The sequence below is a fragment of the Callithrix jacchus genome, chromosome 8 (genome assembly GCF_049354715.1).
Source record: "Callithrix jacchus isolate 240 chromosome 8, calJac240_pri, whole genome shotgun sequence".
In the NCBI taxonomy this organism is placed as follows: domain Eukaryota; kingdom Metazoa; phylum Chordata; class Mammalia; order Primates; family Cebidae; genus Callithrix; species Callithrix jacchus.
In genome coordinates this window covers 55,491,785-55,515,582 of record NC_133509.1, presented here as the reverse complement: position 1 = coordinate 55,515,582, position 23,798 = coordinate 55,491,785, and the positions used below count along the sequence as shown (strand labels likewise).

Genomic DNA, 23,798 nt, shown 5'->3' with positions numbered 1-23,798 from the left:
CATATCTCCTGAAAACAATCCGAAGATTATTTCAGTTTCCTCGTCCTGATGTTCTCCCTGATATTCTCTACATGGAGCTGTTCTCTAGCTCTATTCTAGCTCTGAAAACAATATGGTTTAAAGTAAAGATGGTTCTGTTCCTGGTTGGTAAGAATTTTTGGAAAAGGAAAGGAAACAGCCATGGAAAGGAAAGAAAGCATTGAGGGCTGAGGACAGAGGAGGCTAAAGGGGGAATCCAAGTGCTTCTGGGATAGAAGGAGGCAGAAAATTCATAACTCATCCACCTGTGCTTGACATATCCCAAGCTCTACCTCATTTACCTCAAATGCTGATAGCATCAGTGACTCAGAACATGCTGACGAGCTCCAAGAGTCTAATGTGCTTCTTCTTAAGTCTCCTTTCTGTAGCCATACCAATCCTCTGTACTAGAAATAGCTCTTTAGCTTTCACTTAAATTTGTACCTTTCAATTCATCCCTCCCAAAATCCTAGTAAGGTCACACGAGTTGAAAGTAGCAGAGAATGGATGGTACATGCAACATCTTCTGTTTGCCCCTTTAGATCTGGATACTATGCTCTGTGCCCCATGAGGCTTACATGGCTGCAATGCACCAACAGATATTTCTATTATCTGACTTCTGTTTGGGTTTTGCAGGAGACCAAAGAGTAGAATAGTCAACTTTTTCCCCTGGTTTGTGCTTGTTGGGTCACTGCAGGTTGGCTGCATCCCTCTACTGAAGGCCACAGTCCTTACTGGCCGGCCCTCTCTAGTTTCTGACAACTGCTCCCTTCTCCTCAGCCTAATTAATAGCATTGTTTTTATTCAGTCCCAGGGTGTTGCCCTGATTTGTTGCTCTGTTCAACACAGATTTCTAAATATTCCCTTTATTAATCTCAGCTCAATCACCTAATGTACTATCTACTTTCTTCTGGGATCCTTTCATATAGGTTGGGGAGATGGTAAGGAAAAAGTAAGGAGGGAGAAGAGTATCTATGCATTGAAGTTTTCTTAGAATCACAGAAACATGGGCTTGAAACCCAGCTAGCTGTATGATCTAATTTTTTAACTTTTCTGAATGCCAGTTTCCCTGGACTTACTGTAGAAGTAACGTCTACCTGTTGGGGTTATGAAACATTGAGTCAATCAGGTACATTTGGGCATTTGTCCATCAATTTACATTCCAGACCCCCAGATATTGTGGATTGCCTAAGAAAATTGTTGCTTTCTGAGAGTTTTAAATAGTCTTTCACAAGAACTAGAGGCAAGAAATGAATGTGTAGCTGTGTGGTATTTAGCATTCTATACACAGGGATCATCCCCTTCTTTCATTATTTTATTTTATTTTAGTTCTATTTTTTTTTGAGACAGAGTCTCAGTCTGTCACTCAGGCTGGAGTGCAGTGGCACAATCTCGGCTCAGTGCAACCTCCGCCTCCCGGGTTCAAGCACTTCTCCTGCCTCAGCCTCCCAAGTAGCTGGGACTATAGGTGCATGCCACTATGCCTGGCTAATTTTTGTATTTTTAGTAGAGATGGGGTTTCACCATGTTGGTCAGGCTGGTCTTGAATTCCTGATCTCATGATCTGCCTGCCTAGGCCTCTCAAAGTGCTGGGATTACAGGTGTGAGTCACCACGCCCGCCCCCTCCTTTCTTTAAATAAGCACCTGGTTTGGTGTCATTCTCAATGATAAAGTATGTGAAAGCAATACTATAGTGTTCCTGAACCAAACTAAGGATCAGGCTGCTATTTCTTCTGGCCCAATAATGAAATGCAGATGAACTGTGGAGAAAGTGAGTTTTTATTTCTGTAACTGGTTACAGGGAGACCTGGTAATTGTCTTTCAGACCAACTCAAATTTACAAAATTTTTCAGAATTTATATACTTTGCAAGCTATAGAAAGTGGTTTTATTATCAGCTATAAAACTCTAACAGTGCTAGGCATGGTAGCTCATGCCTGTAATCCCAACACTTTGGCAGGCCAAGAAGGGTGAATCACCTGACATCAGGAGTTTGAGACGTGTAAGTGTGCATTCATCTAAAGACATAAGTGATTAATTTCTTTTAATCTATAACTAAGGTTTGAGTCCTGAAGACCTACTTCTGGAGCCTCAGGAAGTTTACTTAATCTAAATGGGTCTAGGTGCTGCGGTGATTATCTTTATCTTGCCTCCTGCTAAATCACAGAGGTTTGGAGAGTTCCTTCAGATGTCCAATAAACTTGTTTGTGAAGGCCTGTAACTATGTTATTGGTATATGTTCCAAAGTTATGGGAGATTTCTACAATTCTGATATATCTCAGTGTATGTTATCAGTAATAATTATAATTGTCATGTTAAATTATTGTGTGCCACAGAGGTAACAAATTTCCTTGTCAATTGTGTCTCTTTCTATTTTTTTTTGAGACAGAGTCTCACTCTTGTCACCCAGGCTTGAGTGCAGTGGTGTGATCTCAGCTCACTGCAACCTCCGCCTCCTGGGTTCAAGCAATTCTCCTGCCTCAGCCTTCCAAATAGCTGGGATCACAGGCATGTGCCACCATGCCTGGCTAATTTTTGTAATTTTAGTAGAGACAGGGTTTTACCATGTTGGCCAGGGTGGTCTTGACCTCTTGACTTCCTGATCTGCCCGCCTCAGTCTCCCAAAGTGCTGGGATTACAGGCATGAGCCACCACAGCTGGCCATCGATTGTGTCTTTAACTATGGCTACCCTAAAACATTTTGTTATCTGTAAACAATTGTCATCTTGTTTTGATCCTCATTAGAAGGTGGTTTTATAATCAGCTATAAATCTCTAACAGGGTTGGGTGCAGTAGCTCATGCGTATAATCCCAGCACATTAGGAGGCCAAGAAGGGTGGATCACCTGATGTCAGGAGTTCAAGACCAGCCTGGCCAACATGGTGAAATCCCATCTCTACTAAAAATACAAAAATTAGCCAGGCATGGTAGCATGCACCTGTAGTTCCAGCTATTCAAGAGGCTGTGACTTGTTTGTGAAGACCCTCAATTAAACTTGTTTAATCCTAAATGAGTCCTGTTAAGAATTTTTTGGTTATTTTGCCATGCTTTAAGTTTTGTCAGGAAAGGCATAGGCAAAACTCTTGATGGGCTTTTGTTACATAATAGCCTTTGTATAAGGACACTGGCTTTCAACATTTAACTTAACCACCCAGTCAGTACTAAAACAGTTGTGATAGAGGCCTGCATTAGTGAAGCCTGGCCTGCCACAATCCCCATTGTCAATCTGTGCATGATTTTTATCATGCTTGTATTTTTGTTTATCATGAGAATCATAGGGAGATGGGGCATTGTAATCTTTCTGGCTACTTCCTGCTGAGAGAGGGTCATCGTTATGAAGCACCAAATGCAGCACTGGAATGGAAGAGGTCTATTTGTTCCCAGTAGCCCTGAATGTTTTTCCTCTATTCTGATGTCACTGTCTCGGCTCACTGCAACCTCTGCCTCCTGGGTTTGAGCAATTCTCCTGCCTCAGCCTCCTGGGTAGCTGGGACTACAGGTGCATGCCACCATGCCTGGCTAATTTTTGTATTTTTAGTAGAGATGGGATTTCACCATGTTGGCCAGGCTGGTTTCGAACTCCCGACCTCAGGTGATCCATCTGCCTTGGCCTTCCAAAGTGCTGAGATTACAGGCGTGAGCCACCGTACTTATCCTTTTTTAGCTTTTAATACTTAACCACTCAGTCAATACTGAAACAGTTTTGATGGAGTCCGGCATTAGTGAAACCTGGCCTGCCACAGTGGTACTTGGCACACAGCAGTTGTTCAATGTAGAAACTATTACAATAGAAACTACTACACACTGGACAACTGTTCTGAGTGTATTACATGTTACTGCATTTTAACACTAAATAGAAAACAATACTATGGTGCTTTAGGGAAATGATTTCCTGTGTTAGATCCATCTATCTATCTATCTATCTATTATCTATCTATCTATCTATCTATCTATCACCTATCATTTTTGCCTGAAGCTTGCCTTCTCGCTGATCTCTGCGTGTGTAAACTGGGCTTGTGAGGAGGCTTGTATTTCTTACTTTGTAGGGAGGGGAACAGTATCAAAAGGAGACAGAAACTGAGAAGAAGAATGAATATCCAAGTTAAAGCTACTTGGACTTTCATGCTAAAAATACTAGAAAGGGCCAACTTGTGAGGGTAACTGAACTCAAAGAGCACACTTTCTCTTTCCCCATTTCTCCACTAAGTTTGAGATATTCCTCCAACTCATGAGTTGGGGGCTACGCAATAGCTATCATGTTCCTACTCAATTTCAGCTAACCTGCTTTCGTATTTGTCCTCAGCGGTTTTTTTTTTTTTTTTTTTTTTAGCTGGAGTCTTACTCTGTTGCCCAGGCTGGAGTGCAGTGGCACCGTCTCGGCTCACTGAAACCTCCTCCTCCCGGGTTCAAGAAATTCTTCAGCCTCCCAAGTAGCTGGGAAGGCATGTGCCGCCAAGCCCAGCTAATTTTTCTATTTTTAGTAGAGATGGGGTTTCACCATATTGGCCAGGCTGTCCTTGAACTCCTGACTTTGTGATCTGCCTGCCTTAGCCTCCCAAAGTGCTGGGATTACAGGTGCGAGCCACCTTGCCCAGCCATCCTCAGCAGTTTTTAAGAGAAGCAACACATTGTAGGGGTTACTCAGATGGAAAGACAACTGGTGAGGCAGACACAAAGAAAGCCAGTAAGTCCTGCTACAGCCAAGCAATTGCCCCAGGCCTTTATTTTAATATCTGGCCCTTTCTCCCTCTCCAAACCCACTGCTTTTTAATCCCTCAACACAAGGCAGCTGGAAGGAGATAGAAGCTCAAAGAAGAGCAACAGGGTCCCTGAGGCCACACAGGACTCAGTGTGAAGAAATAGAAACCTGATGGAGACGGGATCCATTCTGCCTGATCTCCATTTAGCCTGGACGTGTCATGGGTGGCTGATAGTAGGAACTGGGAGTGGGGTGGGTATGTTAAGTGTAGGAACATAATCAATCCACATCATTTTGGTTTCTAACTTTCTTTCCTTTTAAATGCTGGGAACTGGCTCATTTTCTCAACAGCAGCGGGTGAGGTGGGAGGAGGTTGTTGGAATTTTAGCAAGGCTCCATGTCTGGAGCTGTGGCTGGCAACTGACAAAATGGCTAGAGGTTCTAATTCCAGAAGAAAATACTGCATTCAACATTCGTTCTTCCCATTCCCTATTCCACTGCTTCCACTGCTTCATGTGCCAGGTAGCTTCTAGGCAACCAGGAGAAATAAAATCCAAAACGGCTGAAGGAGGGTAAAATGGGCATTTTATTACACACAGTAGCATAAATGGACAAGAACAAAACCTGAAGGGTCTCTACCAATGCTCCAATTCATAGCTGCTCAACCTGAATCTCTTTTTCTTAGTCCTAGGTGAGAAATGGGATCTCAGATAAAGGAAAGCTGGGGTCCAGTCCAGTCCTATTGAATGTTATTTAGTCTCAGTAAAGAAATGTCTAAGGGCCAAAGCCATTGGGAGGTGTCCCTGGGGATAGAGAGGTCATTGCATTGTAAGTAGGTCCATCAGAAAAGCCAGGACTCTCTCAGGCCCATAAGGCAATAAAGGCCATGAAGGCAAAACCAGCGGCTACACAGCTCCACTTAGTTAGAGGGGCCTCAGGACTAGCTAGCTCCCGTGGAAGAATTTCTAGGAAGGTGACATACAGGAAGGTGCCAGCTGCCACACCCTCTAACACAGCCTGGGCTAAGCCCCAGCCTCCTTCAGAGTCCCCTCCAGTCACAGCCAGCCCTATGGCTAGACCTAGGGGGGACATGAGAGCTAATAATAGTATGGAGAACATGGCCCATTGTGATCTAGTACCTAACTGCACCAGCCGCATTCCTACACCAAATACCACAAGCCCCTTATGAGCCAGGACCGCAAGGCAGAGCTGCACTGTAGCTGCTACTGTTGGCTGCAGCCCCACAGCTAGCCCTTCAAACACTGAGTGAAAGGACAGTGAGAGCAAGAGGACAAGGGCTCGCAGGGGACTCTTTGAGGGTGAGGGTATGTGTCCATGGCTGTGGAGTTCAAAGACATGAGCCCCACCCCATTCTTCCTCCTGCACTGTTGATCCTCCAGCAGCCCCAGGACAGCACTGCAATGCCAGTGACTCCAAAAAGAAGACCAAAAAGAAGCCCAGGGAGATGACGAGCTCTCCATAGGGATACTCCATCTAGGAATAAAAAAGGGGGCTGTGAGATGAAAAGGAAGAGTAGGCAATTCGTTGGATGGACATGGAATTGGGAGACTGAAGAGAATGAGAAAACATGGTAACAGAACGCAATAAAGAATAGGGGAAATAAAGCTAAGAGTAGACATGGACATGCAACAACAAGAATGCCAGAGTGGGCCGGACACAGTGGCTCACGCCTGTAATCGCAGCACTTTGGGGGACCAAGGTGGGCAGATCACTGGAGGTCAGGAGATCAAGACCAGCCTGGCCAGTATCATGAAACCCCGTCTCTACAACAAATATAAAAACTAGCCAGGCACGGTGGCATGTGCCTGTAATCCCAACTACTCAAGAGGATGAGGCAGGAGACTTGCTGGAACCCGGAAGGCAGAGGTGGCAGTGAACTGAAATTGCATCACTGCACTCCAGCCTGGGTGACAAAGAGGAGATTTTGTCTCAGAAAACAAACAACAACAACAACAACAACAACAACAACAAAAGACTGCCAGAGGGACTAAGAGACACAATCTCAATAGAGTTAAAAATACGGGAAAATGATGTGAGGGGTATCAGAGGATCTAGGGAAAGAATGAAAGAGTAAAGCAAGAACTTTTTCTGGGGTTCTATAAACTCAGAGGGATTGGGTTTGCTCCCCTTTTCCTCTACAATTTCTCAGCTAGGGAGCAGAAGGGATTCTTGGTACTCCTCATGTACTCCTCCCAAAAGGGTCTGGATATGAAAGGCCTCTCTGGTTCTCCTCACCCTCCAGATAGGGGATGGTGAGAGATACTTACATGAGCTGAACTGGCATCACCAGAAGAATTTCCCTCACTTGCTGATCTGTTCTAAGGAGAGAACAGCAGAAATTAGACTTGGGGTGGAGCAGCGAAGCTTCCTGTCCTGTCCCGTCCCTTCAGCAATTCTGTTTCCGTAAAGCCTAATCTGACTTGCTTTCATCATTCCACACAAGAGCTTCATCTTCCCTGTCGTTCCACCCATGTCCTTGGCTCCATCCCTTTCCTGCTCTCTTCTCTTTGTTCTGTTTAGCCTTTTGGCCTCAGAGGCCCGCAGCTTGGCATCTTTGCTCTCACCTGCACAATGAACTTCTGGATCTGTGATTCAATTTCTTCCAGGGCTTCAGCAGTCATGTGCATGAACCCTGCTCCCAGGAAAACACCAGCAGAAATACAGCCCAGGAGTCTGAGGACCCGCCGATGGTGACCTAATAAAAAGCAGAAGTTACAACCCACCTGGCACTGAGAAGACAGACAAAGGTGAGTAAAGAGCAGCAGGTAGCACTCAATATCCCAAGGGTGGGGGTGGTGAGAGAATCAGAACAAGGTATCAGGACAGGGTTGAGGTGAGACTCAGGCTATGGAACAAAGATGGGGTAGAGCTGTACCTCCAGCTGCTTCAATCTGGAACCATTTGAAGCAGATAGGAATAAGGCCACAGCCCAGAGTGAGAGCCAGAAGGGCAAACAGGCAGCCAAGTTTTACTCCTAGTAGTTGCTCCATCTCTGGGGTATAGTGTAAGCCCAGGAGTCAGAATGACAAGGGAGTTGTCCTCTTTGGAGCACGAGTGGTATCTTAGGCGGTCAACACTGGAGTGTCCACTCTTGCAAGTTTCAGGAGGCTGTTGGTATCTTCTGTGTTGCTTTTCCTTGTGCAGCATTGCAGAGCTGATGGGTCCTGCCCCAGCTTCCAGCCCTCCCACTGCATGGAGGCCCCTCCCCTGGCTCCGCCTTCCTGAGCTTGGAAAACAGAAACTCCAGACTCCCTGTCAGGCACAGCCCAGTGGCGTCTTCTCTTCCTCCTCAATGCCATGACTAATCCAAGGGCTATGGATAGTCTCAGTTCGTGTGCCTAGGGTTGGTCTAATCCAAAATAGGAAAGTCTACGGTAGCTGCTTCCCAGCTATTTTGTACTGGGGACGATCTGGTCCTGTCTCACTCAGGATATTTGATCTAAGCCTTCCATACCCTCTCCACCCCACCCCGTCTTATAGGTTGCAATGCTGATACTTGAACCACTCCCTTTTATTTGGGGCCACCTGGAGTGTTTTCTTGTAACCCCAGAAAAATAGCTCCAGGCATGGAAATGTCTAGTGGTAAATTGATTTATTTTTTCTTTCTCTTTTGATTGGACCAGTTTTGAGAGGAATGAGTTATTTCTGGTATTACATTGATACTGTCACAATTTCTGATTGTGCCTGTTTCCTGCTAAGAACTGTGGAAAAAGACATTTAAGTTTTGAGACAAAGGAAGCTGCCCTAACCCTGAAACAGCAAGGCCTAGAGGAAAACAAATGAACTGAGTAAATGGGAGGATTCTACCTGGATATAGAGGAGTGGGTGGTAGAAGATTCAGTTCTGATGGGAATCATTCTTGATGGAAATGTATGGGAGATTTCCCATATATACTCTAGGGTAGCTGAGGGACCCTGGGAAAAACAAGGGAAGGCAGTAGTAAAAGACAGTCCAGGCAGTTGCTGATTCCCCTATTCAGGTGGCCCACATAACAACCCTCAGACCTGTTGAGCCAGTTCTCAGAGCTCTGGAGGCGGCTTTCCTTGCTACTCCAGATTATCTTCCTAGGGAAGTCCTGGCCTCTGGTAGGAGCACTATTCTTAGTGTTTCTGGATGAATGGGGTCCAGCTGCTTGTTCTTGTGGTCTAATAATGAGATGCAGACAGACTGGGAAAGAAGGCAGTTTATTTCTACAACTGATCACAGGGCAAAGGCTGGAGTAGCCCACCAGACCAACTCAAAGTTACAAGTTTTTCTTTAGCTTATATATACAATTCGAGCTCTATGTCTACCTGTGGGTATGTTTCCTAATCTATCTAAACTAGGGATCTGCAGATAGAAAGGTTTATCAATCTTAAGTTGGTCCTGGTATGGCTCTTATGTGCAGGACTGCTTTTATCACTAAACTACATCTGAGGTCGAGAAAGTACAGGTGGGGCTAGCTTGTTTTGTATTCCAGCCCTCTTACTCAGGCACCCAATTCCCCCAATTCATTATCCATTTTCTTGCTTCTGCTTTAATGTACATTCATTACAGCAAAGGGCTTATGGAAATCTGGTTTTTCTTCTTCTGCTTTAAAGATGAGCTTATACATTCATCATTAGAGTGAAGACCTTGCGGAGTTCTGGCCTGTCACAATAGGTGAGCTTGGGATTTGTGCGGGAAGTGTGGCACCAAAAATCTGAGGAAGCTCTTCATTACAGGATAGGCCAGGTTAATTAACTATACCTTTTACGTATTCTTATTTATTTTTTTTAGAGAGGAGGTCTTGCTGTGTCACTACTATGCTACAGTGCAGTAGTACAATCATAGCTCACTGCAGCCTTAACTCCTGGGCTCAAATGATCCTCCCGCCTCAGCTTTCTGAGTGGCTGGAAATGCAGGCACATGCCACCATGACCGGCTTCTACACTTAAGAATCATGAAATCCACTTTCATTCTTTAAAAATTTATTATTTATTATTAAAAATCTCAAACAAACACAGACATATGGGGATGCTAGCATTCCCCTCCTGGATACCAGGTAGCTTCAGCCCTGGCAGGCATGATAGAAGAAAATACTTGTTACACATCCTTGTCAACTCTCAGAGGGATCTTGAGCAGGGGATGGAGGAAACGCAGACGGAGTAAACACAGGTAAAAGATCTCCCCAGGAGCTGACTCGGGCACAACGATACAAATCCCTATGGAAATGAGATGTTAATGTGGGCTGCAGGTTCTTGCCACATCCCACTAATTTTGGTCACATCCCCTATACCTGCCATGCCGGCGGGCTGTGATCACAGCATGCTGCATATGCCCATCTGGACAGCACAAGTGACAATGCACATGGCGAGGCCGTTTAAGGACAGGTTGAGTGATACGGGGCCAGCGATTAGCCTCCTCTGGAGACCCCCGAGCAAGGATCACCAAAGAGAACTTTTCTTCCTTTGGTTTCTTGTTCTAAGATAAGGAACATAGAGACTGCTTAGAAGAAAAGATATGGGGAAAAAGTTTGTAAAGCTCCCCCACCCCCGTTTCCCATTCCTGCAGTCCTTTTTTACAATGTATAAATCATATACATGTAGGCCCTAAAGTCTCTAGACTGTTCTATTAATTATTCAACTCCTCCTAACTCTGATTCTTTTTCTTCCTGTTTTTCCAGGATGTTTGCTCCCTGCTGCAATATCCCCAGGTACATACCCAGCTGAAGGGGATGGGATGGTACGCCTGTGAGATGCTACAGGCCAGGGGCTTAGAGGTTGTCAACTGGGGACAAGGGAGTTCATGGGGACACTGTGAACACAGAAAAAAATGAGGTAAGACAAAAGAGCCATCAATCACAAAACTTAAAAACTAAGAATGACAGAGTCAAAAGGTGCCAGGGAGAAGGAAGGACAGGAGCAGAGGGTAGGAAGAGCCAGGGGAATCATTAGGTAGAAAGTGGATAGGAACACAAAGTAGTGGAGAGTGGCGGGACAGATAGAAGTAATACTCACTGGGGCAAAGACAAAACCAGGTCGAGGGTCCAAAGGTGACTTCTCATTTCCCTGAAATCAAAGGAAATAAAAGAAATAAAGCTGGGCCAGGGGTCTATTTTCATAACTCAATCTCTGCATTCAGTAAATTGAGGACTCCTGTAATACTCAACACTAATAACGATTAACTATGTCCTTTGAGTTAAGCTGGCTGCATCTTTAATACGCTGAACAAAGAACTTTCTCTTTGCTGTAGGAGAAAGGCAAGAACTTGGCACATAGTATGGTGCTCTTCCTTGTCAGCAACCTCCACTCTCAAAAAAAAATCCCACTGCAGGACAATTAAATTTATGATTATACACTGGCTCATACTCTTCCTCCAGTGACAAGGTTCTTGGCTCAGCAATGCTGTAGATTAGGAGTCAGCAAACTCTTTTAAAGGGCCAGTGAGTAGGCAAAATCTACCTCTGTCCCAACTACTCAACTCTGCTCTTTGCAGTCTGAAAGCAGTCACAGACAACAGAGGCACAAATAAGTATAGCCTATATAAAAACAGGTGGCAGGTCCGATTTGATCCACAGGCTCTCATTTGCCAACCACTATTCTATATCATAATGACTTTATATGCCCAGTTTCCTGAGAGTCACCCTTGCCAATATATGACAATCTCTTTAGCTTTTTCTCTTTTTTTCTCCAAATCTCATCTTGAATTGTAAAGTCCTGAATTGTACAGTCTCTTTAAGTTTTCAAGACAGTAATAGTAATTGGTGACATATGGGTGGGGGAGTGAGGGAAGAAGAAGACTTACGTTAAGGACCAGATCCCTGGCATCCATGAGAAGGCTGTGCCCAGCTTTTGTTCCATTCTCCACCAGCACCTATTTACAAAAGGGAATAATACGCAGAAGTCTTAAATTACATGAAGGTATAAATGTCAGTAGCTCTGTAAGAACAATCATAGATGGAGAATGAAGACAATGAGAGAAGAAAAGGCATGAAATCCGTCAAGCTGCTTTAAGACTTAAGGGAACAAGGAATTTTAACTCACCAGGAAATGATGTGTCTTACGCCATAAGGTTTGAACTACTTCATTACGGTCAGCCTTGCTGGGCAGTTCACTTAAGGAAAAGGCTGATACGACTATATCAAACTGCACCTGAGGACCAAGACAAGGACCATGACAGACCCAACATCTCTGCATCCTAAGAATACAACAAAGTCCTAGCCACTAAATTTCTTTTATCTTCTAACACTCAGTGTGGGGTTGTAAAAGTTCAAGCCACAGTTTTCTATCTGCCACATTCCATGTTTAGAATATTCTAAACACTGCCACTTGCCTTGGGTGATACAGGTAGAAACTGTCTGAAAAATACCCCTGGAATATAAGGCTCCCCAGATTCTGAACCACCTGTGGAGAAAAGAAGAGGCAACTGTAGTGTGTAGGAAGTTACATATTAAGTGAAGAGATACCCAGGTAAGAAACAGGGCCCCAAGAATAGGGAAAGTGTATATCAAAAAGGGCAGAGATGAGCTAGGCATGGCAGCACATGCCTATAATCCCAGCTACCCTAGAGGCTAAAGTGGGAGGATGAGGATGGCTTCAGGCCAGGAGTTTGAGACCAGCCTGGGTAACATATGGAGACCCTATCTCTAATTAAAAAAAAAAAAAAGTACAAAAAAGGCAGGGAGAATATTAGGTTTCTTGTCCTTTGAATCTTACCCACCCCATCCTCAGTCCAGGAGAAACCTCTAATACCACTCTTTGCTTGACCATAACTTTAAAATTGCCCAGATTCATCTTAATTTTTACCCTCTTCTCTACTTCCCAGTAAAATGCTTTTACTAGTCCCCTTGTGCTTTCTTAACTCCCTCAACTTTGGAAGTGCTCTTGCACTCACCTTTCAGTAGCTTTTCTGCCAAAACCAACATGGCAGTTGATCTGTCCACACACATATATTCACGTAGGGTCTGACCCCAAACACTGTGAGCAGCCCTAAGATGGCAAAATTATTATAAATCACCAATTCGCATGACCAAGAGTCATCTCTACAAGAGACCCACTTATACCCAACCCCATCACTGGGAAAAGAGAGTGTTATATTAAAATAGTTGGAAAAACTAAGTGTTATTCTCTTATTTATAACTCCTTAGAAAAAAAGGTAGACTTGGTCAGGTATGGTGGCTCATGCCTGTAATCCCAGCACTTCAGAAGGCTGAGGTGGACAGATTGCAAACTCAGGAGTTTGAGATCAGCCTGGCCAATATGGCCAATACTAAAAATACAAAAATTAAATGGGCACGGTGGCGGGTGCCTGTAGTCCCAGCTACTTGGGAGGCTGAGGCAGAAGAATCGCTTGAACCCAGAAGGTGAAGGTTGCAGTGAGCCCAGATCACACCCCTTCACTCCAGCCTGGGTGACAGAGTGAGACTTCATCTTAAAAACAAAAAACAAACAACTCCCTGCCCCCCCAAAAAAAAACAAACAAAAAAAGGTAGACTCAAAATACTATTTGTAGGCAAAAAAAGCCTGATAATTCCTTTTCTTTTTAATTTTTCTAAAAATGAGCCTTTTTTTTCACTTGACATTTCTTTAAGTTCTGGCCCCAATTCATATACCTTCTTCTGCCTTGCCTAATCTGATGGAAGAAACATTAAAGATTCCCAAGTTGCCTCTTCTCCCTCTGGTTTTCCAGTCTCTTGATTTTGGAGTTGTGTAAGTATGGCTTTCTAGAGCTAAAATTGACCAAGACAGGGCTGAAATTACTCACCAGGTGACAGAACCAGTCCCCGAGCCAAAGTCCATTAAAGTTTGTGGCTGAAATGCTTGATTTTGAGCCTGGATCTGAAGAAATATACAACATCCCACAGTAGGGTAATTAGATACTTATTTAGGACCTTGGTAAATATGAATTAGGAGCTATCACAGAGGATATGAGATGTAAATGCTTTTTCAATTTAAATATAATTCAATATAAATGATTCAATATAAATATCTTATGGAATAAGAATCTCCTAAAATAGTGATTCAAACCTTTCTTGGGTCACAGAATGCTTTCATAGGATAAAGAGAATGTCTTTATTTTGTATTTTTTTTAAGAGATGAGGTCTCACTCTGTCACCAGGCTGGAGTACAGTGGAGATCACAGCTCACTGCAGCCTCAAACTGGGCTCAAGAAATCCTTCTGCCTCAGCCTCTCAAATAGCTGGAACTACAGTCAGGAGCCCACCATGCCCAGTGAAGATCCTCTTTAATAAAAAAAAAAAAAAAAAATGCATATGCAACGTCCCAAGAATTCCCATCCCAGAAAACTACTTTATGAATAGGGAACTGACGGTCAAAAAGTTCAGGTTGGAAGTTAAGGGACTTTTACCTCATGGAATGCTCTGGAGACTGCTGCAAAGCCACCATCCAGTCTTGCTGCCATATACACCAGGCTCAGTCCCTCACTGTAGCTGCCATTAAAATCAGAGAGTCATACAAACTAGTAAATAATCTTAATCCCATAGTTACCTTCTAGATTTAGAAAATGACATCCTGGAAAGGGCTCTTCCAGCTCTGGTCTTTCACTCCCCAATACAGAAGGGTCCTGGGGAGCCTTACAAATACTAAATTTTCAAACTTTAATGTTCAAAACTTTGAACTTTAGCTTTTTCAAATACTAAATTGATCCTTTTAAGGTCAGGTGATTAAAAAAAAATACTACATTGATTGTGTAATTGTATTCCCTCTCTTTCAAAGTTCACCTCTCTTTCAAAGTTCACCTTTTCCTTCTTGTGCACCTTTTCCAGTCCCCCTTACCTCAGTTCTTGCCAATGGTAGGTAGTTTTACGTAGTGCATGAAGCACTGCTTCACGAAGTTTCTCCTCTGTCTGAAATAAGTCTGTGGTGAGAACAAGGACTGGAAGTCAGGACCTAGGGAGAACAGGGTTCAGATCTAATATTTGAATATACTGCCCACCCAGTCTTCTCTGACTCCCACCTAAGAAAACCTTCAAGCTCAAGAGAGAAGACAAACCTAGAGAAAAGCTTCAGGTAAGAACAGTAGCAACTACCACTAACAGAATGTATCAGATGGCATTTTGCTTCTAAGAATGGTTTATTTAACTTAACCAATTCTGTCCCACAGGTTTGTTTTATATTAAAGGAAACTGTGATAAAAAATTTAAAGGGTAGGACAAGGACATTAGTTTTTGGATTTCCTCACTTCTCCAAAATTTATGGTTTTGATGATCTCCACTATTCCTATGGAGAAGAAAGGAGACTGAAAATCTAGGTCTCATGACTGTGTTCAGTTCAGTACTATTTAGCAAGTATCTACCAATCACCTACTGTGACCCAGGTACTGTGAGGTGTGCAAGGAATGTAAGATGAATAAATGGCAGGTCTGTAGTGTCAAGGAGCTCACAATCATGAAACTAATTGATGAATTATATGTATTCTCTTATCCCGAAAGAAGGTTTCAGTACTGGGCAGGGGCCATCCAAGGGCTTTATTTCACCTGAATAGAAACTTAGAAGGTCCTAATCCAGTGGACTTGCAGGAAAAAAACAAATATCTAGATTTTAACAGTATATTGGCTGGGCGTGGTAGTTCACGCCTGTAATCCCAGCACTTTGGGAGGCCGAGGTAGGCAGATCACCTGGGGTCAGGAGTTCAAGACCAGCCTGGCCACCATAAAGAAACCGTCTCCACTAAAAATACAAAATGTAGCCGGGTGTGTGCGGTGGTGCACACTTGTAATCCCAGCTACTGAAGAGGCTGAGGCAGGAGAATCACTTAAACCCAGGAGAAGGAGGCTGCAGTGACCTGAGATTGAGTCATTGCACTTCAGCCTGGAAACAGAGCAATACTCTGTCTCAAAGCAAAAACAAAAACCAAACCAAACCAAACCCAGTATACTGGGACACTCTCTAGCAATCTCTAGAATAATCTACCTCCTTTTAGTAAGGAATCGTTGTAACAACTGCTGCTGTGGTCAGAAAGTCAAATAGGGACTTCAGTATCTGTTTGAGAGACTATTTCTTGCTTTTCATTTCTCACTGGTATTTCAATCTGGCCTACTTTTAAATTATTCTTAAGTCCTACCTGGGTTTTCCAGGAATTTTTTCTCAAGATGCACAGCCCGTCTTTGCAACTCCTCTGGCTCTACAGGCAAATGTCTGCTCCAGAGATAATTGGTCAGTGCTTGCACCTGATTCTCCATATTGGGCTCAGCGATCTCTATGGGCCAAAGATGAAAAGCGGAATCACTTGCATGCAGGTCCAGTCCCGTTTCTTCTCCCTTTCCCGCCGTTACTCACCACGTAGCAGTAACTGGGCACCGTTAGACAGTGCCTGTGGCAGCCGCACGTGCGGTAGTTTCCGGATGCCAGGGTGTTGGCGATGGGGCCTCTTCTGCAGGAAATCGGACTTGTTATCTACCTGGGTCACTCCAGGTACTACGGCGGCGAGAGCCTGCAAGCGGATAAAGAAAGGCTGATTGCTTGGCAGAAAGGCAAGCCGCGGGCGCTCGCTAGGGCAGGGACTGCCAGGAGCGCTCCTCCTCCGCGCCGAGATGTCTCTGGAGATCCAGAGTTTCTCCGAGAGCAGGGAATGCAGCCACTCACCCGGGTCTGGGGAACTACTCCAAGGCCGGGACACAATCTTCCTAATGTCAGTCGATACCTCAGAGGCCCCGCCATGGTTCCGGAGGCGAGCCGGAAACGGAAGTGTAAATGCCCGTGACCTTCAGTCCCAACGCCGCAAGGAGCAGCCTTCGCAGAACTTCTCCCGGCAGTTTCAGCCAACGAGAAGAGCGAGTGTTTGCCAGCAGCCAATAAGCAATGGCTATGTAAATATTCTTGAGGCGGAAACCATGTTTGGGCTAACTTGGAGGCTGGGTTGGGCTTTGTCGCCAGCGCCAAAAGTTAAGAGGATGGGGCGGGACGGGGGCGGGATGGAGTTGGGTTGCGAGCAAAGACTGGCAAAGATTGTTTCTCGGAGTAGACTTCTGTGTTTTGCTCTCCTCCGCGGATAACTGAGTCTTAGGTTGTTTTCCCTGTGTGGAAAAAGGGAGAATGCAGTAATGGAAAGAAGAAAAGAGGAAAATCAGATTTCGGCGACTGAAGATAACAGATATTAATAGTTAAATAATTATTGAATAGTTAATAGTTTGATAAATATTAAACCTAGTTAATAGGTTTATTATTTTTTAAATATTTGTTATTTTCTCTTCAAATTAGACCAGTCTTCTTAGTAATAACATAACACTGAGAACACCTATGTGCCAGGTACTTCAGGGAAAGGGATTGATCCCCATTTCACAGAAAACATGGTTCTGAGTGGAATATCCTGCGCCTGCTACTAGATCAGACTGTTTCTTTCTGTCCCAGGACTTCTACAGATGCCCTCTTGACTACCTGAGGTGCAGAATCCCAGGTGGGTTCAGCCACTATTGTGACGTGATAATGTAACATAGGGGAATGGTCTCCAGGGTCTGCAAGCCCATCAACACCTTCATTCACCGGAGCATCAGAAGGATAAGTGGCGCCGGGCGCGGTAGCTCACGCCTATAATCCCAGCACTTTGGGAGGCCGAGGCGGGTGGATCACGAGGTCAGGAGATCAAGACCATCCTGGTCAACAAGGTGAAACCCCGTCTCTACTAAAAATACAAAAATTAGCTGGGCATGGTGGTGCGCACCTGTAGTCCCAGCTAAAACCCAGAAGGTGGAGGTTGCGGTGAGCCGAGATCGTGCCATTGCACTCCAGTCTGGGTAACAACAGCGAAACTCCGTCTCAAAAAAAAAAAAAAAAAAAAAAAAAAAAGAAGGATAAATGGCATATGTAAGGCCATACCTACTTTCTGAGCCTGGCAGTGGACAACTGCTACCTCAATCTCTGAATGCTTGAGCTCACCCAGTGTGTGATCTCTCTGGGGTCCTGGCCCCCTGATTTCCATTACACGTTTAGGATGTTCCCCCAACACATCCACTTGAGCCTTATGCATCTCATTGACTAATAAGTTTGTGATGTGATGTGACAACCTACTTTCCAAATCAATGGTAGGAACAAGGTGTGGTGCCTTATCTACTGATCAGAACATTCCTGGAGAATTTTATTCTTCTCACAGAACTGCCTTAAGAGCACTATATGTTCAGTAAAGCAACCAGAGAAAACTATGCAAAATGAGGCTGACTGAAAAGATTGAAGATATTAAAACAGAAAAAAATCAGGAAAGGGGACAAGGGTATGCCCTTTGCCTTTAAATTCCTGAGGAACTATCATTTTGAAGAGCCATTATTTTGGAATGCTCTCAGCAGCACTATGGAAAGAAGATACATGAAGGACAAATTTTAGATTTGTGCATGAACTGTCTAACAACCAGAGCTCTATCAGACTGGAGAGAGCTGCTCATTCCTGGAGGTGTTTCGGCAGACTGAATGACCATGTGTGGGACATGTTGTGCTGGGTGAGGAACTACACTAGAAGTAATTATGATTATCTGAGTTAAAAACTTAATAGCTTTCTCTACCTTAAATTACACCCCTCTCCTTACTGGATTTGGAGACTGAGGTGATGGAGCAGAACTATTTTGCTGCAGTATTGCCCATTTCTTCTTCCACAATAGGGAAAGATGAAGCTGCAGTTCTCCCAGAGGAGACAGGCAAGAAGCGACCACAGCAGTTGGAGCAACAGCTGATCCAGATAGAGCAGCAGCTGGACAATTTGATGGCCCAATTGGACCCCCTTTTTGAGTGTGTTACTACTCTGGCTGGAGCCCACTAGGAGCTTCTGAACATGCGGCTCCGAACCATGAAGCTGCTACAAGATAGCAAGCCAGATAAGGGTATGGTGGCCTCAGAATCAGAGGCCAGCATACCTTTTCCTGAGGACTTCATATAAAGGAAGATGAGGAGGTGCTGACAGTCCGATCTGGAAGGGGCCCATAAACTGGAGCACAGAGACATGGAAACTAGCTACTTCCTGGCAGGTGGAGCAGGTACTAAGAAGATGCAGCAAGGCTGTGGCAAAGGGCTCCAGTCACAGCCCCAGCTGGGAAGGAGGGACAACAGCTGAAGGTTTAGTAAAACAGAGTCTGTTCTTTTTTTTTTAAACCTCTGTTAATAGGGTGCAAAGTTCAATAAAGTTTGTTCTTGACTAAAAATTTAAAAAATGAATATTTAAGGTTTAAACAACTCCAACTTAGGTTTCCAAAATCTTGCATTCATTCACATTTGTGCTTCTTTCTACACAACTGTCATTTACATTCCTAGTGCTCGTATTTCATTATTTAAAATGGGAATTTAATTTTTGTAAATGAGGCATTTATGTAGTGTGCACTCTATTCCTGAAACACTGTTAGTCACAGGATATGTTAAGATACCTGAAACATAGTCTTGGTCCTCAAGTAGCTTATGGAGAAGCAGGGAAACTAAATATGTGATAGAAGCAATACTACTTATATGAATATGGCTTTTTGGGAGCACAGAGATGGAGGAAGTTACTTTGCCCATTGGGTCTAGGAAGGCTTCTAAGTCATGAGGGTGAGCAGGGGTTTGCTGGGGCATTTAGGAAGGGATGGACATTGTATGCAAAAGGATTGGCATGGGAAAATGCACAGAGGTGGAGAAGTGTATTGAAGGTAAGGAAGGCATGGTTAGAGGTGTTAAATCACTGGGTCAAGTTCTAGGTGAGAAACATTGGAATTAGACCCTTGAACTGATATTATGTCATCTTTCAACAAAAATAATTCACATATTTTTTCACTCTCTTTTTACATTCTTGTCATATGAAAATGCAATGTTATTGTTGATGCCCTTTAATATAAATATGGACACAAATATTGACCTGAATAGAACTGAAGGCAGAGCTAACAGAACTTAGCCATCTCATTCTGTGGCATTCCTTAATTCCTTAAGTTTTAAGCAAGTATTTATTTGAGACAGGGTTTCAGCCTGTTGCTCAGGCTGTAGTACAGTGGTATAGTCATAGCTCACTGAAGCCTCAACCTCCGGTGCCCAAGTGATCCTCCTGCCTCAGTTTCCTGAGTAGCTGGGACTATAAGAACATGCCCCCATGCCCAGATAATTCTTTAATTTTTTTGCAGAGATGGGGGTCTTGCTTTGTTGCCACGTGTCTCAAACTCCTGGCCTTGAATGATCCTCCTGCCTTAGCCTCTCAAAGTGCTGGGATTACAGGTGTTAGCCACCATGCCTGGCTGCAAGTTTTAAAATATATGTTGTGTGGGATGCAGTTTTATGGGTGAGGAGGATGTAAACAGAACTTAGGTGTAGTGTGGTCCCTCTGTGATGCATATATAGTCTCAATGGGTGGAACGAGCTGCACTCACGTCTTTATAACATGAGGCTAAACATATATAGTGCAGTTACAGCAGGTTTATCTGGCTCAAGACCTATTCTGATTGGCCTATGCAGTTTTTTATTTTGTTTAAAATAATTTTGGATGTGGTGGCAACTTTCCAAATGGAGATTTTCACATAAAAAATTTGGATTCCTGACTTGCCTTAAAATAGCAAAAATGTGACCCTGTTGGGCCACCATTAGCTCAATGTGAATAGCAGTTACTTCTTTTTAAGTCATGCCTTTGTTTTTTTTTTTTGAGACAGAGTTCCACTCTGTTGCCCAGACTGGAGTGCAGTGGCGCAATCTCAGCTTACTGCAACCTCCACCTCCCAGGCTCAAGTGATCTTCCCACCTCAGCCTCCCCGGTAATTATGACTTCAGGCATGTGCCACACATCCACTACTTCTTGTATTGTTTTGTAGATACGGGTTTTTGCCATGTTGCACAGGCTGGTCTTGAATGCCTGGGCTCAAGGAATCTGCCCGCTCTGGCCTCCCAAAGTACTGGGATTACAGACATGAGCAACGACACCTGGCCAGTCACATATTAAGTAGTAGCCACCTCTGCTTTTAAGACCAAAGTTCAGGGGTCTCCACTACCTCCATTCCTCCCTCCTGTCTGTTCAGTCAGTGACAACACCTCCCTGGTTTCTGGAGACATTTCTGTTTATGACACATCAAACTTCTATGATATCCTGAAAAATGACTCAGATAATACTCTCTCTAATCCTTGCACATTCTTCTTCTTTAAATTGTGTTCAAAGCACACCCTCCAGTTTTTCTTTACTCTTTTTTCTTTCTTATCTCTCTCTCCTTCTCTCTCTCTCTCCTTCTCTCCTTCTTTCTCTCTCTCTCTCTCTCTCTCTCCTTTCAGGGTCTTGCTGTGTTACCCAGGCTGGAGTACAGTGGCGTGATCATGGTTCACTGCAGCCTTCACCTCCTGGGCTCAAGAAATCCTCTCCTCTCAGCCTCCTGAGTTGCTGGGACTATAGGTGCATGCCACCATGCTGGGCTAAGTTAAATTTTTATTTATTTATTTATTTAAATTTTTTATTGCATTTTAGGTTTGGGGGTACATGTGCAGAACATGCAAGACAGTTGCATAGGTACACACATGGCAGTGTGTTTTGCTTCCTTTCTCCCCTTCACCCACATTTGGCATTTCTCCCCAGGCTATCCCTCCCCACCACCCCCTCCCACTGGCCCTCCCCCTTTCCCCCCAATAGACCCCAGTGTTTAGTACTCCCCTCCCTGTGTCCATGTGTTCTCATTTTTCATCACCCGCCTATGAGTGAGAATATGCGGTGTTTCATTTTCTGTTCTTGTGTCAGTTTGCTGAGAATGATGTTCTCCAGATTCATCCATGTCCCTACAAACGACACAAACTCATCATTTCTGATTGCTGAATAATATTCCATAGTGTATATGTGCCACATTTTCCCAATCCAGTCTATCATCGATGGGCATTTGGGTTGATTCCAGGTCTTTGCTATTGTAAACAGTGCTGCAATGAACATTCGTGTGCATGTGTCCTTATAGTAGAATGATTTATAGTCTTTTGGATATATACCCAGTAATGGGATTGCTGGATCAAATGGAATTTCTATTTCTAAGGCCTTGAGGAATCGCCACACTGTCTTCCACAATGGTTGAACTAATTTACACTCCCACCAACAGTGTAGAAGTGTTCCTTTTTCTCCACATCCTCTCCAGCATCTGTTGTCTCCAGATTTTTTAATGATCGCCATTCTAACTGGCATGAGATGGTATCTCCATGTGGTTTTGATTTGCATCTCTCTGATGACCCGTGACGATGAGCATTTTTTCATATGATTGTTGGCCTCATATATGTCTTCTTTCGTAAAGTGTCTGTTCATATCCTTTGCCCAGTTTTGAATGGGCTTGTTTTTTTTTTTCTGTAAATCTGTTTTAGTTCTTTGTAAATTCTGGATATCAACCCTTTGTCAGATGGGTAAACTGCAAAAATTTTTTCCCATTCTGTTGGTTGCCGATTTACTCTAGTGACTGTTTCTTTTGCACAGTTCCGTGCAGAAGCTGTGGAGTTTGATTAGGTCCCATTTGTCTATTTTGGCCTTTGTTGTCAATGCTTTTGGTGTTTTGTTCATGAAGTCCTTGCCTACTCCTATGTCTTGGATGGTTTTGCCTAGGTTTTCCTCTAGGATTTTTATGGTGCCAGGTCTTATGTTTAAGTCTTTAATCCATCTGGAGTTAATTTTAGTGTAAGGTGTCAGGAAGGGGTCCAGTTTCTGCTTTCTGCACATGGCTAGCCAGTTTTCCCAACACCATTTGTTGAACAGGGAATCCTTTCCCCATTGCTTGTTTTTGTCAGGTTTATCAAAGATTGTATGGTTGTAGATATGTTGTGTTGCCTCTGATGCCTCTGTTCTGTTCCATTGGTCTATATCTCTGTTTTGGTACCAGTACCATGCTGTTTTGATTACTGTAGCCTTGTAGTATAGTTTGAAATCTGGTAGTGTGATGCCCCCCACTGTGTTCTTTTTGCTTAGAATTGACTTGGCTATGTGGGCTCTCTTTTGGTTCCATATGAAGTTCATGGTGGTTTTTTCCAGTTCTGTGAAGAAAGCCAATGGTAGCTTGATGGGTATAGCATTGATTCTGTAAATTACTTTGGGCAGTATAGCCATTTTTACGATATTAATTCTTCCTAACCATGAACATGGAATGTTTCTCCATCTGTTTGTGTCCTCTCTGATTTCGTTGAGCAGTGGTTTGTAGTTTTACTTGAAGAGGTCCCTTACGTTCCTTCTGAGTTGTATTCCAAGGTATTTTATTCTTTTTGTAGCAATTGTGAATGGCAGTTCGCTCTTGATTTGGCTTTCTTTAAGTCTGTTATTGGTGTAGAGGAAGGCTTGTGATTTTTGCACATTGATTTTATATCCTGAGAATTTGCTGAAGTTGCTTATCAGTTTCAGGAGTTTTTGGGCTGAGGCGATGGGGTCTTCTAGGTATACTATCATGTCGTCTGCAAATAGAGACAATTTGGCTTCCACCTTTCCTATTTGAATACCCTTTATTTCTTTTTCTTGCCTGATTGCTGTGGCTAGAACTTCCAGTACTATATTGAATAGGAGTGGTGAAAGGGGGCATCCTTGTCTAGTGCCAGATTTCAAAGGGAATGCTTCCAGTTTTTGCCCATTCAGTATGATATTGGCTGTTGGTTTGTCATAAATAGCTTTTATTACTTTGAGATACGTTCCATCGATACCGAGTTTATTGAGGGTTTTTAGCATAAAGGCTGTTGAATTTTGTCAAAGGCCTCCTCTGCATCAATTGAGATAATCATGTGGTTTTTGTTTTTGGTTCTGTTTATGTGGTGAATTACGTTTATAGACTTGTGTATGTTGAACCAGCCTTGCATCCCCGGGATGAATCCTACTTGATCATGATGAATAAGTTTTTTGATTTGCTCTTGCAATCGGCTTGCCAATATTTTATTGAAGATTTTTGCATCTATGTTCATCATGGATATTGGCCTGAAGTTTTCTTTTCTTGTTGGGTCTCTGCCGGGTTTTGGTATCAGGATGATATTGGTCTCACAGAATGATTTGGGAAGGATTCCTTCTTTTTGGATTATTTGGAATAGTTTCAGAAGGAATAGTACCAGCTCCTCTTTGTGTGTCTGGTAGAATTCGGCTGTGAATCCATCCGGACCTGGGCTTTTTTTGTGTAGTAGGCTCTTAATTGCTGCCTCGACTTCTGCCCTTGTTATTGGTCTATTC

General features: G+C 43.6%; 2 protein-coding genes, 1 long non-coding RNA gene and 1 pseudogene across 7 annotated transcripts; 2 read left to right on the top strand and 2 right to left on the bottom strand.

Moving 5' to 3' along the window:
* Positions 1–5,285: 5,285 nt before the first annotated feature.
* SLC39A2 (solute carrier family 39 member 2) lies at positions 5,286–7,880 on the bottom strand. Of its 3 annotated transcripts, none has more exons than XM_002753753.7 (4): positions 7,614–7,880; positions 7,303–7,433; positions 7,006–7,056; positions 5,286–6,211 (listed from the first exon to the last, which is right to left on the bottom strand). In XM_002753753.7, exons 1-4 carry the CDS (start codon positions 7,726–7,728, stop codon positions 5,579–5,581), a joined length of 930 nt encoding a protein of 309 aa, XP_002753799.1. In that variant the 5' UTR covers positions 7,729–7,880; the 3' UTR covers positions 5,286–5,578. The 3 variants fall into 3 exon arrangements, with proteins under 3 accessions (XP_002753799.1, XP_009003918.1, XP_078190575.1); XM_009005670.5 differs by having other exon boundaries at positions 7,006–7,051; XM_078334449.1 differs by lacking the exon at positions 5,286–6,211 and having other exon boundaries at positions 6,212–7,051.
* LOC118144877 (uncharacterized) lies at positions 5,906–12,800 on the top strand. 2 transcript variants are annotated; one of them, XR_013521073.1, is made up of 5 exons: positions 5,906–6,042; positions 7,345–7,485; positions 9,319–9,379; positions 10,383–10,536; positions 10,952–12,800. It is a non-coding gene; the product is annotated as an uncharacterized LOC118144877 (long non-coding RNA). The 2 variants fall into 2 exon arrangements; XR_004729746.3 differs by having other exon boundaries at positions 10,383–12,800.
* METTL17 (methyltransferase like 17) lies at positions 9,671–16,382 on the bottom strand. The gene is made up of 14 exons (XM_002753750.7): positions 16,302–16,382; positions 15,996–16,149; positions 15,781–15,915; positions 14,494–14,575; positions 14,066–14,147; positions 13,463–13,536; positions 12,593–12,687; positions 12,032–12,102; positions 11,743–11,850; positions 11,504–11,572; positions 10,717–10,767; positions 10,421–10,513; positions 9,996–10,180; positions 9,671–9,921 (listed from the first exon to the last, which is right to left on the bottom strand). Exons 1-14 carry the CDS (start codon positions 16,374–16,376, stop codon positions 9,816–9,818), a joined length of 1,380 nt encoding a protein of 459 aa, XP_002753796.1. The 5' UTR covers positions 16,377–16,382; the 3' UTR covers positions 9,671–9,815.
* Positions 16,383–16,405: 23 nt separating this feature from the next.
* Positions 16,406–18,849, top strand: LOC100401535 (coiled-coil domain-containing protein 107 pseudogene; annotated as a pseudogene). The gene is made up of 2 exons (XR_013521072.1): positions 16,406–16,525; positions 17,067–18,849. The product of XR_013521072.1 is annotated as a coiled-coil domain-containing protein 107 pseudogene (transcript).
* Positions 18,850–23,798: the final 4,949 nt, after the last annotated feature.

Excerpts from the sequence above, each read along its gene's own strand:
- SLC39A2 (XM_002753753.7), bottom strand. The coding sequence starts at position 7,728 with ATGGAGCAACTACTAGGAGTAAAACTTGGCTGCCTGTTTGCCCTTCTG. Across the intron at positions 7,057-7,302 it reads TCCAGAAGTTCATTGTGCAG|AACAGATCAGCAAGTGAGGG; the intron begins GTGAGAGCAAAG and ends TTCTCTCCTTAG. Across the intron at positions 6,212-7,005 it reads GTGATGCCAGTTCAGCTCAT|ATGGAGTATCCCTATGGAGA; the intron begins GTAAGTATCTCT and ends TTTTATTCCTAG.
- METTL17 (XM_002753750.7), bottom strand. The coding sequence starts at position 16,376 with ATGGCGGGGCCTCTGAGGTATCGACTGACATTAGGAAGATTGTGTCCC. Across the intron at positions 11,573-11,742 it reads GTAAGACACATCATTTCCTG|GTGCTGGTGGAGAATGGAAC; the intron begins GTGAGTTAAAAT and ends TTTTGTAAATAG. Across the intron at positions 10,768-11,503 it reads CCAGGGATCTGGTCCTTAAC|GGAAATGAGAAGTCACCTTT; the intron begins GTAAGTCTTCTT and ends CTTTGATTTCAG.